Raw genomic sequence first — 17457 nt, forward strand, 5'->3', positions numbered from 1 at the left:
AGGTAAATTAAGGATATGGAATATATACCTGGAACCGCCTCATATCTCGGGGGTTTCCTGCCGTCTTCAGACAATTCTGATTACATTTCAGAAAGAACTTCAAGAAAAACCTGAAGAAAAAAAAGATCATGTTTGGAATGCGGCATCACAATCATCTTCAGCCTAATGGCAAGGCAACGATAACACGGGTTCTAGGTCATTATGTTATCATTATTATATCATTTATATATCATGAACACGTCATGATTACCAGTAACTATTGAATATGTCATGCGAGTAAACATATGCCTCAGTCACAAACATATCACACCAAAAGAATCCATTGATAAAGGAAAACATATACACCTTCTGCATATAACGACCCGTCATTATACCAATCCGGTTGTAAAGGAGTGCAGGTCAAAGGCCAGTCTGTCCTGTGTTAATATATTTATTGATCGGTTCAAGGGGTAATTTTCTATTTAATTATAATCTGGTATGATTACAGTCAGTTTTGCAGGAGGAACGGGGTCACTGGACTGACTGTTGAAACTAATTAAGAAATATTATGACTTGGCCCAAAGGCAGGTACATTACGGGAAATTTATATTCTACTAATAAGCCACATAACGGTACAGACAGAATGTAATAGAATGTAAGCATTCACGGGCCACATTCCCCCATCACCATTTGTTCTCCGATTTTTTTTATTACGCCCTATCAGAGTGTTAATGGCGATAAGTTAAAAAATACAACTATAACAAAGCATCATTTTAGAGAGTTTTGGAAGGCTTGGCGTGAATTTTCATTCTTTCCGTGCTTTTTCAACAAAACGACCCATGAAATAGTTCTTACTCTAGAACCAAATGGTGTTACGACTGGAAACCTATCACCAGTTCTAGAAGCGGAGCGGCTTCAGCTAATTAACTACTGGCTCTATTACTAATCCTGGACTAAGTTACATTCTATTAACCACTCAGGAGCCTATTAGTAAACCGCATGAGACAGGATGGTTATATTAACTTCAAGACTCCCTTATCACTAATCCCGCCACTAATCTAGATAATCCTATCATTACGCCAGCCCCTCCGTAGGAAGGCAAGCGCCGCTCACCTACGAGCAGACGGCAGGGGAATTTATTGGGTCAATCTTATCTCCGCTGGCGACATTAATGATAGAATAATAATCAATCCTTGGTACATTAAAGGCTTCCCCAATTTAACAGCATGAAAGCCGGGGGGTTAAAAAATATACCCATTGATAGATTGTGCTATAACTGCAAAGAAAATATAGATTAAGTGAAAATCTGAGGTTCTCCATCTCCTCCATGGACCTCAAGGCATAGGGATAAATACATTATGGGGTTAAATTGTGATTTTACAGTTAATCAAACAAACTATAAAAAAAATACTATTTTTTTTAACTATACGTCCTCTCATACTTCCACTAGAATTGTTAAAAAATATTGATTTTTAAAAAAAATTAAAAATCGTAAAAAAAAATCACTATTTTGGAACTATATATCCTCTCACAATTGTGCAGGGGTACATGTAGATGTTTGCTTCTAAAGCTAAAGGCAATGGATGCTGTTAAGGTAGACTTTTGCCCTTTTCCTTTTCACAGACGATTCTGTCGATCAGTTTATTTCTCTGGGGCTTGCACTCAATCTCTTTAAAATTTCGCAACTACCCCAATGGACCGCGAGGCTCCGGCTGCTGAATGCGAGCCTTTACATTGCTGGATTCCAACTCCCAGCACTCATCCGGCTGTTATGTGAGATACGTTTCATTGTACATTTAAAAAAGACTGCCGGGGACTGCCGAAACCTGATTTATACAGCGTAGGCAATAAAGGTATTTATGTGAAAGGCATCAGCTTTTCACCCGTTAATTAAACGGCACATCATTGGTCCACAACCTATACGCTATACGTACCAGGCTGGCTGTGATTTAGGGCTAATTCAGGTTTCACTTTGCTTTTAAATAACAGAGGCTTTCTGTAAACATCTGCCTGCCTTTACTCACCATTTCCCCGGTGTGTGTATGTGTATGTGTGTGTATGTATGTGTGTTTGTATGTATGTATATATACAGTACATATATATATGTATGTCGCGTGTACTTTCTGCGTGTATTTATGCTAATTCCTCTGTAAGAGCGCAGACCGTATCCGGTGTACGTCAGGGTATATGTATATGCTGTTTATTCTACTCAGTCGCTGTGTAGGGGGAGATGGGGGAATTTGGGGGGAACAGGGGGAGGCAGGAGCTTGAAGAGAGGATGTGTGGGTCAGAGCTTTGTGTTCCTGCAGTAAGTTTGGGTCCCAGGTGAGTCGGTCGGTTCCTCTTGTTACTATGACAACCACATTTACTGCAGTCCCAAAATCCCAGCGCAGCTCACACGTACAGGCCCGGAATTAAAGGCAAAGACACACTCTGCTACGTAGCATGAACACACACTGGAAACGAACACGGCGAAACGCGGGCTGCTGCACAACGCACACCTCCACACAATACGTGAGCACCTTATGCGACACACAGCGTCTAACACAACTTAACACACTGCTACACACAGCACGTCACCAACACGCAACAGAAACACACTACTAAACGAGATACACACCTCGCTGGCATCACAAGACCGCACACTGCATCAGAACACGCACACACACATTCCATAATCCACAGCCCCTACTGCACTACACTACACACTGTTATACAGATGCGGCGACACACAACAGATCCACAAGTCCTTGGAGGAACTGCTACAACACAACTCACACAGATGACGCAGATTACTTCGCTATTGCAAGATAGCTGACAAAAAGCTTCACAAAGCATGCAATGATACACAAAACTACACCAACTGCAGAATACAACACCGTTACACACAATCCGCCCAAGCATGCACAATCCACACTTAAGAATCAGTACACAGGCATGGACTTTGCTACACGAAATGGAATTTTTTTATCGTAATCATGTTTTTTTATTTCTTGCATACTCTCCCGTGTATTGCGTCAGTTTGTAACATTTCAAACCGCTGTCTGCAAGTCATACAGCAGATTTTTTTGTAAAATAAAATCAATTTTTTTCTAAAACTTTATTATTATTATTTTTTTTTTATGAGACTGCATAATAATTGTAAGTGCGCAAGGTCAGGGCCCTCTTCTCCTTCTGTCCCAGTGTGTTTTAACGTGCGTTAAGGTTATTGTCATTTTAAACTGTGTTTGTTAAATATTTTCCCTGTCCACTCTTGCAACAGCGCTACGGAATCTGCTGGCGCCATATAAATAAATTGAATGTAATATAATTGCTGTTTGTTCACGATGGGGACAGAGAATCGCGTCACATGGAATGTTACAGAATAAAAATTAGATCGGAACTCAAAATTCTAAGTAAAAATTTTATGTATTGATTTATCCGGTGGTTTCATATTCCGTAGTGCTGTACAATGGACTAACAGGACAAATGATAAGGGTAGTTCTGCCCAAAAGAGCTTACAATCTACAAGTGGATGAAAATCCTTTTTTTCCCCAGTAAATGTATAGTACATTTTCACTCCAGTCCTCTTATATAGGGAATACCCACGAGGATTATCCTCAAACTGTAACAGTTCTGCAACTTTACAACAGCAACAAATCAGCTTAATTGCAGAGGAGACTTTGTTACTGGGATTTTGTCACACAGACAAGTCATACCAATTACCTCCATCACTGGGGTTTATTGGCAACCGCTTGAGTTTTAGCTACCAAGTTAGAGGTTCATTACATTAGATCAGATTCTTATTTTGCAGAAATCTCTGTAATCTGCCCCTTGGGAGTCACTTTTGTTTGATACCAGTCAATACGCCCGCAGTCACACTGGGATAAAAAAGAATACCCTGGAGGTCTTTTTTGTTCTAATGTTACAGATTCCTTAAAGGAATAGTCATGGATTTACTTAGTTGTTCCTTTGACTTCTTTCCAATCTCATCAGGCTTTGTAGAGCGTTCCTATGTGACGCGCAAGGCTCTGCCAACCTCAACCTAGGGTGACCACGTCCGCCATGTTTTCCGGGACACGTATCATCTTCACGTATTGCCGACCGGTGCGGTGTGTGTTATGTATCATTCCCTCACATCAGGTCATGCATCCGGCACGCTGCAGGGGGCAGCACTTTACCTGCGCAGGTCAGCAATATGTCAAAATTAAATGTGTCTTGGGAGACAGGGCCGATGTAATTATTTTACCAGACCCCTCCTCCGAGGAATAGGTAGTGAAAAGTTAATGCCTCTTCATGCACATGTACAAACTACTATTTTTTTTATTTTTTTTATAGCGCCATCATAATCCAAAGTGCTGTACAATGGGACCAAATTACTGATCCCCATAACGCGGGAGAGCGCTTTATAGGGGTATTACATGTATCCAGGAAAACATGTCCAATATGACAAACCCTTCTCTAGATATCAACCTTATAGATCAACTACAGATACTGGAGAGTTCTACATATGGAATCTTGGAGCTAGAATGGATATTTTTGTATATAACATTTCAGTGCCAGACCGGTGAATATCAGCATAAAAGGTTGGGATGTGTGTTTTTTTTAACATCTCGAATAAAATGGTGATGTAAGGATTCCTCCTTCTTCCATTTCTAATTTTGAACCGCCCCATGTTGCACTGCATGGTCCTGGTGAATCCACCCCACACACATCCCCTCACTTACTACTCTTACTCCTTACCACTTACTCTACTCCTTTGAATATCGAGCAAATTGACATTTTCTGCCCCATTGGCCCTTATATCTTTTCTAGAAGACATGATGCACAATTTTCCTAGTAAATCAACATTTACAAAAAAAACCCAAACAAGTAGTGGATTTATGGTCTGCCTCCAGGCAGAGGAGTTCAACTATGGGAATGCAAACCCACAGCCCGTTCGGAGATCAAAGAGGGTCTAGGCTTTAATAGCAGGTAAAAGGGCAGACAGTACGGGCCAAGATGTTATCCGCCGTCTGATTCTATGTTTCTGCGAATCAGACTCACGGATCCAAAACCTTTTTTTTTTTTATTTTTTCATAACCATCCAATGTTTGTTCGGATCATTAAACTAAAACTGACTTTTCACCTGCTCCCATACCATATGCAGCTGCAAATTTTTAAATTAAACTATGAAACCATGCATATATTTACATATATTACAGCATAGCCTCTCCATTTAACATGCAAATGTACTCCAATGTTTCAGAACACCTTCTGTCGCTAATTAATTTGCTGAATTATAATTAGACTAATCCTGCATAATTAATAAGAGCAGACTTCTTTTTTTAATGTGTTGGAGGCTCAGTAAGACTCCGTGCGGCTTTCTATAAACTGCTAAATAAGTGTTGGAAAACGCAGTAAATAAACACGATGAGGAGTGGGGGGGGGAGTTGTCGGGAAAAAAAAAAGGCTGGCACCGGAGTAATGGGGGGGGTCCTTGGCGATGAGCGCTCTTCATGCGCGCCTCGTAGGTGCATCAGGGTGTGGATTTACAGAAGACCGCAGAAGGTTATAATGCGGCATGTAGTACAGGGTTTGTAGGCAGTGGGTGTAAGGGATTAGCGAGCCGTATGTTACATTAGTACGTGTAATTCTATTAAAGTCGGAGGGTATATCAAAGCCTCCGGTGAAAGCCAGGAGCTCGCAGGCTCCGTTTGATGCCGACTAGAGTCAATTTCGTCCCAGGTGCCAGGAGCAGCTGAGAGAGCCAGTGAGAAACGATTAAGCTCCATTAGTGCTGAATCCGCTCCATGATGGAGAAGGGGGGGTTCCAAGTACTTAGCGTTTACAGCCAAAAAAAAAAACCCACTGTGGGGATGTGTTCAGGAGGGGATGTAGGCACGGCGAATGCCCCACCGAAGGAAATGCTGCCTATGCATGGAGAGTAAATGCCTATGCTTACCATTAAGAGACGGTCAAGGGATTGGGCACCATCAGGATATACAGGATGGCTCTGTAGTGATAGCTTGGCTTTGCCAGACTGCCACACATGCAAAATAGACCTACATACAATCATATATATATATATATACCCCAAGCTGACTGTATGTGGGTAAATTTATAGACCTATATATATGGTTATGGCATTAACTATATGTTAGTAAACGTACTATTGAACTTGCCACGGTTCTCTGGCTTCTGCGTGGAAAATAAGGGAGCAGGAATGTCATGGGTTAACAGGCGTATGTATCGACATCAGATTTTAATTTCTGACCTAAAAATCCTAGCCTTGCCATGATTTTCACCCCTCCTGGGGCATGAGAATCACTGCAGCTCAAACATTATTGTTATTTAATAGAAGATGTGCCCGAAAACCACCTTCCTGCCAGCCTGGGATACACCGCGTGTCGTGGCAGCTTCGCACGCCGCTGGATGATGTCACAGCGAAACCGACCCTGTGAGTGAGGGGTCCGAAGGCCAAGACATATTTTTAAGAATGATATCATCCCATACAGCTGTTCTGTATCGCCCTGTATCATATAGCTCTTTAATTAAACTAGCCGTGTGTGTGTGTGCACAGCTGCATCAGAATCTATTACATAGTAAGCCTAGTGAGTTATGCATGCGTGTATCATATGTGCATTTACAAGACTCTATACATAGGACTATGTAGTTTCTGCAAGCACAAGATAACCCCAAACCCTAAAATTGTGCTTGTTTTCTTCCATGCCATGCCTTTATTATGACCTCACAAAATGTAGAAGGCCAGCTGGACTACTAGTATTTACTGTACTTAGCCGCGTATAACTGCATTATGACATCACGTCCAGTTGCATCATAGATATTTCATATATTGTATTTGAAATCTGTTACGGGGTGTAGATTTCCATTAATATTATTATTAATATTGTGCGTGTCATGCAATTGATGGTATGATAAATGATTGTATTGAAACCGTCGGTTTATATGGATTAGTTCTTAGATCCCTTTACATCCTTGAATCACTCCAAACCCTAACCTACCCAATGGGACCTTGTGGTGTAAAGAGAAGATTGGCTTATGTTTATCGTGTAATTACACATCCTCTGGCCTACTTCTATTCTAGGTATATAATATTGACACTATAGATTTTTTGCCTGATGTTATTTGGATGGTGTACCAAGTAACGTGGAGACGTCTGACATCACAATCACTTACATCGTCGGCCCCCCATTCGTATTTGCCCCAAGCTCTTTTTTAAAGGCACGAGTACCCTCTAATACCTTGATCTCCCTAAGAAACACTAAGAAACACATCTCAACAATTACAAACACTAGACAAAAAGAGTGTTGTGTACATTATGTATGCGGCCTTAGGAGTTGTTGTACATTAGATGCCATATTATAGATATATATATATGGTTTGCCATAACCAATGGTTTGTGTTGGGGAGAGAGAATGTCCAAGACTGCCACAGGCTCATCCACAGTTTGCCGAGGGTCTACTCTCTTATGGACAGTCTAGACTAGGGGTAGGCTATCTTCGGCTCTCCTGATGTTGTGGACTACATCTCCCATAATGCTTTTACAGTCATAATGCTGGCAAAGTATCAAGGGAAATGTAGTTCACAACATCTGGAGAGCCGAAGATTGCCTACCCCTGGTCTAGATGAGGAGGACTATTCTTCAAGCCCCTCATTTGCCCCACCTCACCTAGACCTACCCAAGTCACAACACCACCGCATATCCCCCAGAAATATAATTCTACTCTGCTACTTCTGTAATCCTGACCCTAGCGTAAATATGGCCGTACGCCGATTGCCCTGCGCTATATGATAGCTGAATGTAGACTCCCTACTATAGGTTTTTTTGGGATGTGATAACTTATGTGCAATAGCTCAGCTCCCTTACAAAATCACGTGTTGACATTTTCCTAGAAGTAAAAAGTAATAATTAACTGATATTTGGCCGATACGTATTATTATCAACTCTTAAATGGCCTGAAATATACCGTACAAAAAAAAACTGTATAGTGAAACTAATCTATCATTACATTTCCATTACAAATGTATGGCGCTGGAGCTCTAATTGGTAATATTTAGCTCTTATCTTCATGAAATATTGACTCAACAGCCTTGCTCGCGAAAGTCAAAATACTGAAAATTGCGGGGCATAAATCACTAACTCGTCGCTTTGCGAACAAGAAGGGGAGAAGAAAAAAAACGAATCAAATTTGTCTGCGGCCTAACTGCGCAGAGTCGTTGCTTCCAATTTAAAGGAACTCAATAGAGTCTGACGCCAGCAAGCAGCACTTAATAAGCTGTGATGGATGGTGAAGCGAGATGTGTTCTCCTCGCTCGTGTTACCAGCCACGCTGAGCAGCCAGAGGGAATCTCACTTTATGCCTCCCTAACTGACATCCGTGTCTCATGAGGCGGCTGCCATCTTTAATTCATAGCACCCCCCCCCTCCTCCGGGCAACACAAACATACAACTTCCCATCAATTTACAGCACAGATTTGCAGTTCCCAAAAAATCAATGAACTGGTTTTTAATTCTGTTTTGTTTTTTCTCCTTCTTGCCGTGGAATTTGTGAGGCTAAAAGGTAACACAACGTGCCCCATTAAACATTTGGGGGGCGAATGGGTCATACTGGAGTTAGACCTCCAATACTTAGATATGAAGATTCAATGTTATGCGGAATGTGAAAGAAAGCCAAGATCCGATTACTTTATAATGAACAGAGCGGGTGATAAAGGGAATTTTGGGGGGGATTATTGTTTTATATGATTCCCGGTCTCATATAGCCCCCCAAAAAACAAGGTAATGGGAAAAATATATACAAACTAGTGGGGCGCACAGCCTAAAAAGCATAAAAGGCATACACATCCAGATTCCCGGGTTGCTGCTAGAATAATAATGACCAATAAGCCAGAATTCATTCAAGTTCTATATTCCTTTCCAGTATTGACGTCACTGCCTACAACAAAGCCTATGGTCGGCCCATAGTAGCTCTACAGATTGTTCATAAAACTGTACATTTTTCCATAATAAAAAAATTATCCAGAGCGAGACCGCAATTTAGTATAACAAAAGAAAATTGATATAAAAATAGCTTTAAAAAAATGAAGCCATACATGAATGTAGATGAAATGAGATCGTTGATGATATAGACGGTGACACTTTTTCGAACATCCAAACGTTGTAACAATTTCTGCTAGAAGGCTATACTTGATATCTAAATATCATTGTGACACCTACGATTTATTGGTCTGTCCGTGAAACTTTTGTGCCTTTTTAGTCGGCGACTAAAACAGCTCCATTCATAAGAGAACACGGTGTTTAAGGAGAAGTGGCTCCCTCTTAGAAGTGATATGAAAGCCCACTTCCACCTTGAGTGATCATAAGATGAGATGCTTTCTGAAGTGGCTTAATGTAAACATCTTTTGGAGGGGAGGTCACTCCCACCTCCCCCTGAACCTCCAGGGAGACCCCCTGTTTACATAGGAATCCCCGAGGAGCTGGAAGGACAAGCTGAGCAGATGTCTGGGGAGGAGGGAGACGCCGCTCACTGTTGTTGGGGGAGGGAGAGGAGCTCAAAGCTCAGGGATCTGGAACAATAAGGATGCCCACAGATCTGCGCGTGGGGTTGTCACACCCTTTGTCCTGTTCATTGTCTCCCCGTCATAGGGCGTGGGGATGGGTGTCAGCAGTTTTTCTTATTTTTTTGGCTGGGGGGGGTTTCTGCCCATTGGGAAAGAACGGCGCAAGTTGTTTTAGGAGCTTCAACTAGGCCGCTTTAACTTATGTCATCAGTGAGTTGTTTAATTCCCTGCAGCTGAAATGCTTAATGCATCAGAAAAAAAAAAAATCCAAAAACTCTTAAAATATATTATTATTTTTTATATAGCGCCATCATGTTCTACAGCGCTGTACAATGAGACATAACAAGTAGCGTATCACAATTTGGACTTGCGGAAATAAAAGGTGATTAGGATGATGACATTTTGCATCTTGATGTCAGATGGGATCATTTGAAGCATCAATGGGGATGCAGCCGCTGTGATCTGATGATTATTACACTCTGTGTCATGTTTCAGCCAAATCTCCCGTCAGTTTATTGTGCTTTTTGGTTCTTTTATGAAGCAGTTATCGGTTTGTGATTTTTCACCATGCCCTAATGTTGTGAATCACTCTGGTTACATGAGCTCTTTAAATGGAATTATACTATTAGAAGTTTTAATGTGTGTTTATATAACTGGAAATAGTTATGATCAGTAGTGGAAAAATATCACTAAGTATTATCATCCAGGCAAGCAGATTTATTTATTTTTTAATTTTTAATTATCTTCTTATTTTTCTGAAGTGGATCTTTCATTTTCCCAAATCCTACATTCGTTAGTTGGATTTACAAATTAAAATACTATAAAAAAATTAATTACTAGTCTTTTTTTCATTTCTCATAGAAGCAGCGATTTGAGATGCTTTTCACGGAATCTTCCATATTACTTTGGTGAAATTTGATTGGCTGTTTAAACCAAGGCAGAACGAGAAGGAAAGAAAGTTTGCAACGGGGGAAGTGGGAAGCTGGATAGATTTTGCCCCATATGCCCCTGAGATAGATTTAGTTTTAATAAATATTTTTGATGGTGCTGGTTTTTAGGTGAAGAGGCTTAGTACGAATTGTCAGCCTTGGTTATGATAACTGTATGATCTCAGGGCTGTCCTTATGAGGAACCTCTACCTGGAGCTCCTCCACTTCTAGGGATGTAACGATATTCAGAGGACAGGGCTAGCCCCCATTAGACTTTAGTGGGCTGGGAGTGGACGAGAAGTGGGTGGAATGGGGTAGGGAGTGGACATGGCCAAATGCCTGGAGATTGAAGAAGCTGATGGGCATTGGGGACATCCTCAGCTAGAGAACCCGTCAAAGAACATAATATATTTAAGTATATCAAATTTATAAAATAAGCCTTAAGGAGTCTTACGATAAATCTAGCAGCCATTGTTACCCGCATCTGAAGACTGGACGGATGGGATTATTTTAATTTTTTTAACGGAGGAAAAATAATGTGCTAAGAACGTTAGTAATAAAACAATAGCTGGAGAATATGATCTGTGAAATTTGAGTTTTGGCTCATTGTGTAGAGCATCTTTTCTCATGCATACTGTTCAATATCTAAAGAATACGTGTGCATTATCTCTTTATTGTTGGATCAGTCTTTGCTGGGAGTCCATTCTATGTATCTACTAAAATATTGAACTGCCAGGATCTGTGTTGCTGCCTGAGACGTGTATTATTATTTCTGCATTACAGAAGCAGGGAGCTGCATGCTAGGACCCACAGTCCATCTCCTGAGTATGGGTCTCTCATCGTCACTTGGGACATGGCAAGCGGATATCTGACAGGTGATGGACAGATAAAGCTTTTCTCTGGATGGGCTCAGGCAGATGGAAACTCACAGCTTGTCTTAAATATTCATTTTTTTGTGTGCAGTATCCCCAGTTCCTCAAAGCATTCCCAACACTGCAAGGGATATTCGATGCAAACAAAAGCCTAAATTAAAATCAGAGTGATATGGGACAGGATACGCAGAGGTAAAATAATGGAAATAGCACGTTACACTCTGATATTTTTATTAACTTTATATCCTTAGAGAAAAAGATCTACATATGAGGGCAAAAAACTTGATTCAAATATATATATTTTTTTCTTTTTAGGAAAAAAATGCTTTAGGAGCATTCACCATTTTAATAGGGGAGGGCTGATAACTTTCAGCTAAGGGGGCGACCCCAGACCAATTGACCCAGTAACATAGTTGCCCAAAACAGACCATGCATCACCCAGCATATACTACTCCTGTGATGTCGTGTATGGGCATGTGATGTCATCTGCCGTTCAATGACGGTTCCCTCTTTTTTTAGGGTTTTTTTCTGATTTGGATCTAAACGGTTGTGTTTCTGAATAATTGAGCGTGTGTGTAATCTGTACGGCGTTTGCTGTGATTATATGAAATGAATGAAATGTTACCAGTTTTTCACAAAGACAAGCCAGCGCTGTAACACCAAACAGCGCACACATATCCGGTGGTTACAGAAGATGCCAATGGTGCCAACTTCAACGGGCTCACTTGTGCTCCAACGAGACTACCAAAACCACCGTGGCCTATGTTGTGCCCCTACCCTAAGGTAAACCACCTCCATCACTGGTGTGATAATAACACATTATGTAATCTATGTACAGAGTTCCAACTTTCCTCTATTCCATAACAAACCATATACATATAGAAAATTCTGCTTTTCCATGTAATATGGTGGGCTAGTAAACTTCCCCTCTTATTTACCTTTTTTCTTCCGGCTGGTAAACATCATTACTATTGTTCTATAGACTTGCCTATGTACTAATTAGCTCCTAGCTTCTAACCTTATACATTCTATACGAAGGAGCTGGGCTCTGTGTTCCATCCTCTTCCACTTCATAGAAGAGCTCAATGTATGAGTGGTGTCTTTGTATTGTATTCCGCCATTTTTTTTTTTTGCTATCAAAACCCTCAAACCCAATGTGGTCTTTGGTCTCGTCTTGGATTTAGGAGAGCCTTATGCCTATCCCATGCATGCCTTATTCTCCCCGACATGACCCACAGAGAGCAGCATTAATATGATTGACTTTCTTATATATATAAAGTGCCATCACGTTATACGCGTGAGTATCCCACATAAGAGCTGGCGGCCGACAGATATGTAAACGGATCAGTACTTTACAGAGAAACCCACACACAACCCCATATACGTGTCTCTCCTGCGCTTCCCCTCTGCAGGGCGATATTTTGTTTCATTTATATACAATCATCGGCAGAGAGCTTTCCAACACACTAGCGCACCTCATTAAATAAACTAGTGTAAAACATGCCAATTAATATATTAATGCGCAGGCTGGAGGGGAGGGGGAGCGAGCCCCCCCAAAAATCCCATGTGAGACGCAGCCAGCAACAGACCAATCCAGCAGAGACTCGTTTAGAAATTACCCACAATGCCTCACCAAAGTGTGTTTCTGATACCAGAATGCACAGGGGGGTTTTAAATAATGGATTGCAACAGGAATCATTAAAACAAAATGCATTTTTTTTTTTCCTGTGGATTTTTCTTTTCCTTTGGCGAGGATAAAATGCGAGATGTAGAAAATCGTGTGTTTTCTGACACGCTTTGTATTGTTGCTTTCTCTTTAACCCAACCAGTCCCAGAATGGGGTAGCATGATTGCGGTTCCTCTACTAGAAAGCCAGGTTTCTAAATCAGGGTTTTTATGGGAAACATTTTTATTTTTTTTTGGAGAGGATGTATTACCATATGCCCCCTCCGTCCCCGCCATATCATATGTCCAAAAGGGGGCGCTTTTGTTGGAAAGGTTGTGGTTCTGAGGGACGGCTAGGAGATGGAGCTTTACAAAGGCATTATGTGACTGGGACCTTCTGACAGCTGTTTACGTAATTTAGTAATCTGGGATTTTATGAGGCAAACATACTAATTGAGTGTCAGCCTTTGAAAGACAGCTCTACTTGTAAAGCAGAGAAGCCATCATCACTAGATATTATTACTCACTGTTCTTTTTCAAAGGCGAGCTGCAATGCTTTACTGTTACTTGATGAGAACATAAGGGTGGTCATGTGGAGAACATAAGGGTGGTCATGTGGAGAACATAAGGGTGGTCATGTGTGTGTCATTGTAGGGCTGCAGTAGACCACCGCATGCCCAGTCCTCTTCTTTTGGGGTCTTTGGGGGACTTTCCCTTTCCAGCTAAAACATCAGCTGCAGAGATGGATCTTCTTGGTCCCCACACCCTTTCTTGGTGGCGGCCAAGTTGTCTTATGTGGACAGCACAAAAGTGCAAAAAAAAAATGAAAAAGCGTCATTATTGGCCTCAGCAGGCAATATATTTAGGGAGAAGTGTTATTAATCCGAAGAAACGTATATTTTTACTGGACTACTCTAGAGTCACCGGAAGCCTCGAATGTATTAAGATGAGATTGGTCCTAAGCTCTCCAGATGTTTTTGTATAGTCTCAGTAGTTCTAAGCTCCATAAAACAATTAAGGAACTAGAGGTTTTTTTTTTTTTTCACGTCTTCCTATCTAGGTAGCATTAAAAGTCTCTTTGATCGTAATCTTTCCTGTCATGTATTTTACCCTTTTTGCTATTTCTGTGGTCAACACATCTGCATTCCTGCATTCTCCTGGTCAGTAACCCGAGCCATTCTTATCACTGATACTTAGGCTTGAACCAGATTCCTTTTATTTTCCTTGAGGACTGAACCTCGTTACTAAACATTCCCCTATCATGTGGCCCATTTCTTCAATAAACGCAGATTCTAGATGAGCCTCCTTTCTTAACATCACTTATGAGCCTTCATTGTCCCTTCAGAAGGCTTCCCTCCCCAAATTCCGGTCAATCAATAAGGTGTTCTTCTCAACCTTTAACTGTGTAATAAAATATAGGTGTAGAGAAAAATGTGTTTAATGCACACAGTGTGCACATATTTGTAGTAGTGTTCTACAGACTTATTGTTGTCACAATGGAGATGGAATTATTCCAAAAAAAAAAAAAAGGCATTAAAACCCCAATGAGTTCCCCAGAAGCCACGGTGTGTATAAATAATAGGTGTCTACGTATGTTTGGGCAATACGTGTCTTGTGCTCAATGTGTGGTATTTCTTGTTTCATGGGAAAGTTACTCTACAGCTCTTTTGCCATAAAATGCTTTTTTTTTTTTTTTTTCCTCGTCTAAAAATTTGGCAGTAAAAGTGAAATGAAATGAAACCAGTAAGGAGAAGCGGAAGGTCATAACTGTTCTCCCGAACCCGGCAGATGAGAGGTGAAGGATTTGGAAAGTAAAGTTTTTCCAAGCTGTTCTCAAGCCCTCGCAAACCGATGATCTTACATCCGAATGTCACAGGCAGTGTGTCACAAAACAGATGTTCTCCCAATGTAGAAAGAAAGCGAAAAAAAAAAATGGTTTTCCAATGAAAAAAAAAAGATACACAGAAATACTGGAGAATTTGGCGTGCAAGAGTAAGAAAATTTGTCAAAAAAGGCAGGTCGCTTCGTTGGAAGTAGAGCTGGAATGAGGTCTTTGAGAGCTTCAGAGAACAAAGTGTCGTTACTGCTTAATTATTTAATTATATTAATTAGTCGTGAAAGTACATCACACATTTCATCTGAGTAGCAAAGTGCTAAATGATTCTGATGTGATAGTGTGGTCTGTCGCAAAACAGAAAGCAACGGGCGCGATAGAAGGACAGCCAAACAAACTTGTGTACATATCGACTGAAGAACGTGTGGACGTAGGTCAAGGAGCTCTACCAACATGAAGCCCTATGTTTTTATTTTCATTGTAAAGCTCAGCGCTGCGTGTGTTTAAGGAAGCCTTCGTAAGACTCGTTGCGCCCTCGCCTAATTAAGAAAGAAGCAGGTGCACAAAAAAATCTAATTTAGGCAATTGTTTGTAATTAATAATGTTTACTTCTGGTGTCCTATTTGACGCTGTTGGCCAAACCTCTGGAGTGTTAGCAGCCATTAACCACGGCTCCCACTGTAATAATTAGTGGGGAGCATCGTAGGGGAGGTGGGGGCTGGGGGGGGTGAGAGAATGTCAAGGATTAAGATGGAAGTCATAGGAGATCCACAAAGAAAAGGAAATTGAGAGTAAATATTAAAGAGATCTGGAGGAATGCAAAGAGTGACCAAGGAATACTGCCAATGAAACACAAGAACAGGGAAATGTATTGTCGTTCTAATCCTCCTGTCTGCGTCAGCATTTTAATATATTATATGTTCTAATATACAAGAAAAAAATACAAACATATGAGGAATTCTATATACATACAGAGCCAAAGAGACGCTCCATGGGCCCCGGGACAAGGAAGCAATTTGGGGTCTCTCTTCCAATGGCTTTACCTACTGGGCTGGAGTCTGTGGCCAACACTTGTATATATGGGGCCCAATGGATCACTCATACACAGAACCCGCTTAAGTGATCCGCTTGGGCTGGTGGGCCCATTATTGCCATTATATATATAGATACTAGATAATAAAGCCATCGGTCCCGCAGACCTGAGTGAGAGTATGAAGAATTTTCACCGTGACTGCCTTTTGATCTTTAGCTCTATAAAAACTGACATCCAATTCTCCTGGATTCAACCTTACTTAAAGCCTGACCCTGCTAGTTGCAAAACTTAAAACATACTGGAAATCAACATTGTTTCAAAATTAAAGGATAATCATCTGAGGGGCCAAATTGACACGGAATCCATGCTACTATAAACAACAGTTTTACCGACCACAGGTTCTGTATCATTTACATTACCTAATTATATTTAACAGTGTATTTGACTTCAACAGTAAGTGGGCATCTTAATTTAGCTTTAAAGAGCAGTTAAAGCCCTTACTGAGCTCTTCCCTTTGAAAACAATGTGATGACATACTGTGTTGTGCACCTAGTTACCCAAGTCTGTCTTATTTTACATTTATATAGATATATATGTACATAAATATATATATGTATATATGCCAGTGTATATATATATATATATATATAATCCAGCTCTGAGCACACACAGCTTATACATATAGGTTTTATACACTTGTAGCTCTTAAATGGGGAGCTTGGCATTTATACAAATCTTAATACTGAATGTTTTATGCTAATATAGTTTCTATAGAATTCGTTCCTGATCAGAGTTCATGTACAGTAAGCTTGTCATATAAACACAACCTACATCCAGACTTTGTTATATTTGGAGTACCAATATACAAATGTACGATATACAGTTCCTATATTTGTCATCAAATTTGATGGATGAACAGCACCAATATAACATTCTCAACGCACATTTGCATCTTATATGTAAAATGTATTCTAAATGTGTATGAGCATTCAAACTGCATATACAGAATGTAACTATATAGGGCTTTCATATGGAATTATATCTGTAAAACAGATTAATTATTAATAATGCTTTGATATACAGAAGTGTTTTGCATTAAAGTATAATTAGTGATGATAAACCTGCTTTTCCCAAGAGGAATGTGATCTGCAGTTGTTTCTAGATGTGGCATAATCCCGAAGATTTCCCCACAAATCACAGCCTACAATCTACGAATACGATCCTCTAGTCAACGAACGGACCCTCATTATAACTGTATGATTCCATCTAGAGACCCCGACGTGATTACTTATGCTCCACACTAGAAGCGAAGGGGTTATTGCGGAGCATTCTGGGAAGTTCCCTGCTCATTTTGAGGTCCACAGGGATTGCCCATTTACCACACTCAGCAGAGCTGAGGTCAGCGGGTCACAGCGGAGAGATCCCCCCAGGACGCTCAGAGACTACTTTCCACAGCTAACAACTCAACCTCCTTATACTTTCTGCACTGCAAACAATCCTAGTACACTTCTAGTAGACTTCTGTAGAAACAAGCTGTGTGATATATCTTCAAACCCCCCATCTACACGAACAGAACTGTATTACATATCCATAGTGGTCGTG

The 17457-nt window shown here is 40.7% G+C and overlaps 1 protein-coding gene across 2 annotated transcripts in view; it reads right to left on the reverse strand.

Moving 5' to 3' along the window:
* Window positions 1–17457, reverse strand: part of EBF2 (EBF transcription factor 2) — a 48611-nt gene that overhangs the window by 14108 nt on the left and 17046 nt on the right. For both annotated transcript variants that reach the window (XM_053462489.1, XM_053462488.1), the window contains exon 7: window positions 29–110. In XM_053462489.1, coding sequence (XP_053318464.1) covers window positions 29–110 — 82 coding nt within the window. The remainder of the gene's footprint in view (window positions 1–28; window positions 111–17457) is intronic.

The sequence above is a fragment of the Spea bombifrons genome, chromosome 4 (genome assembly GCF_027358695.1).
Source record: "Spea bombifrons isolate aSpeBom1 chromosome 4, aSpeBom1.2.pri, whole genome shotgun sequence".
NCBI classification, from domain to species: Eukaryota; Metazoa; Chordata; class Amphibia; order Anura; family Pelobatidae; genus Spea; species Spea bombifrons.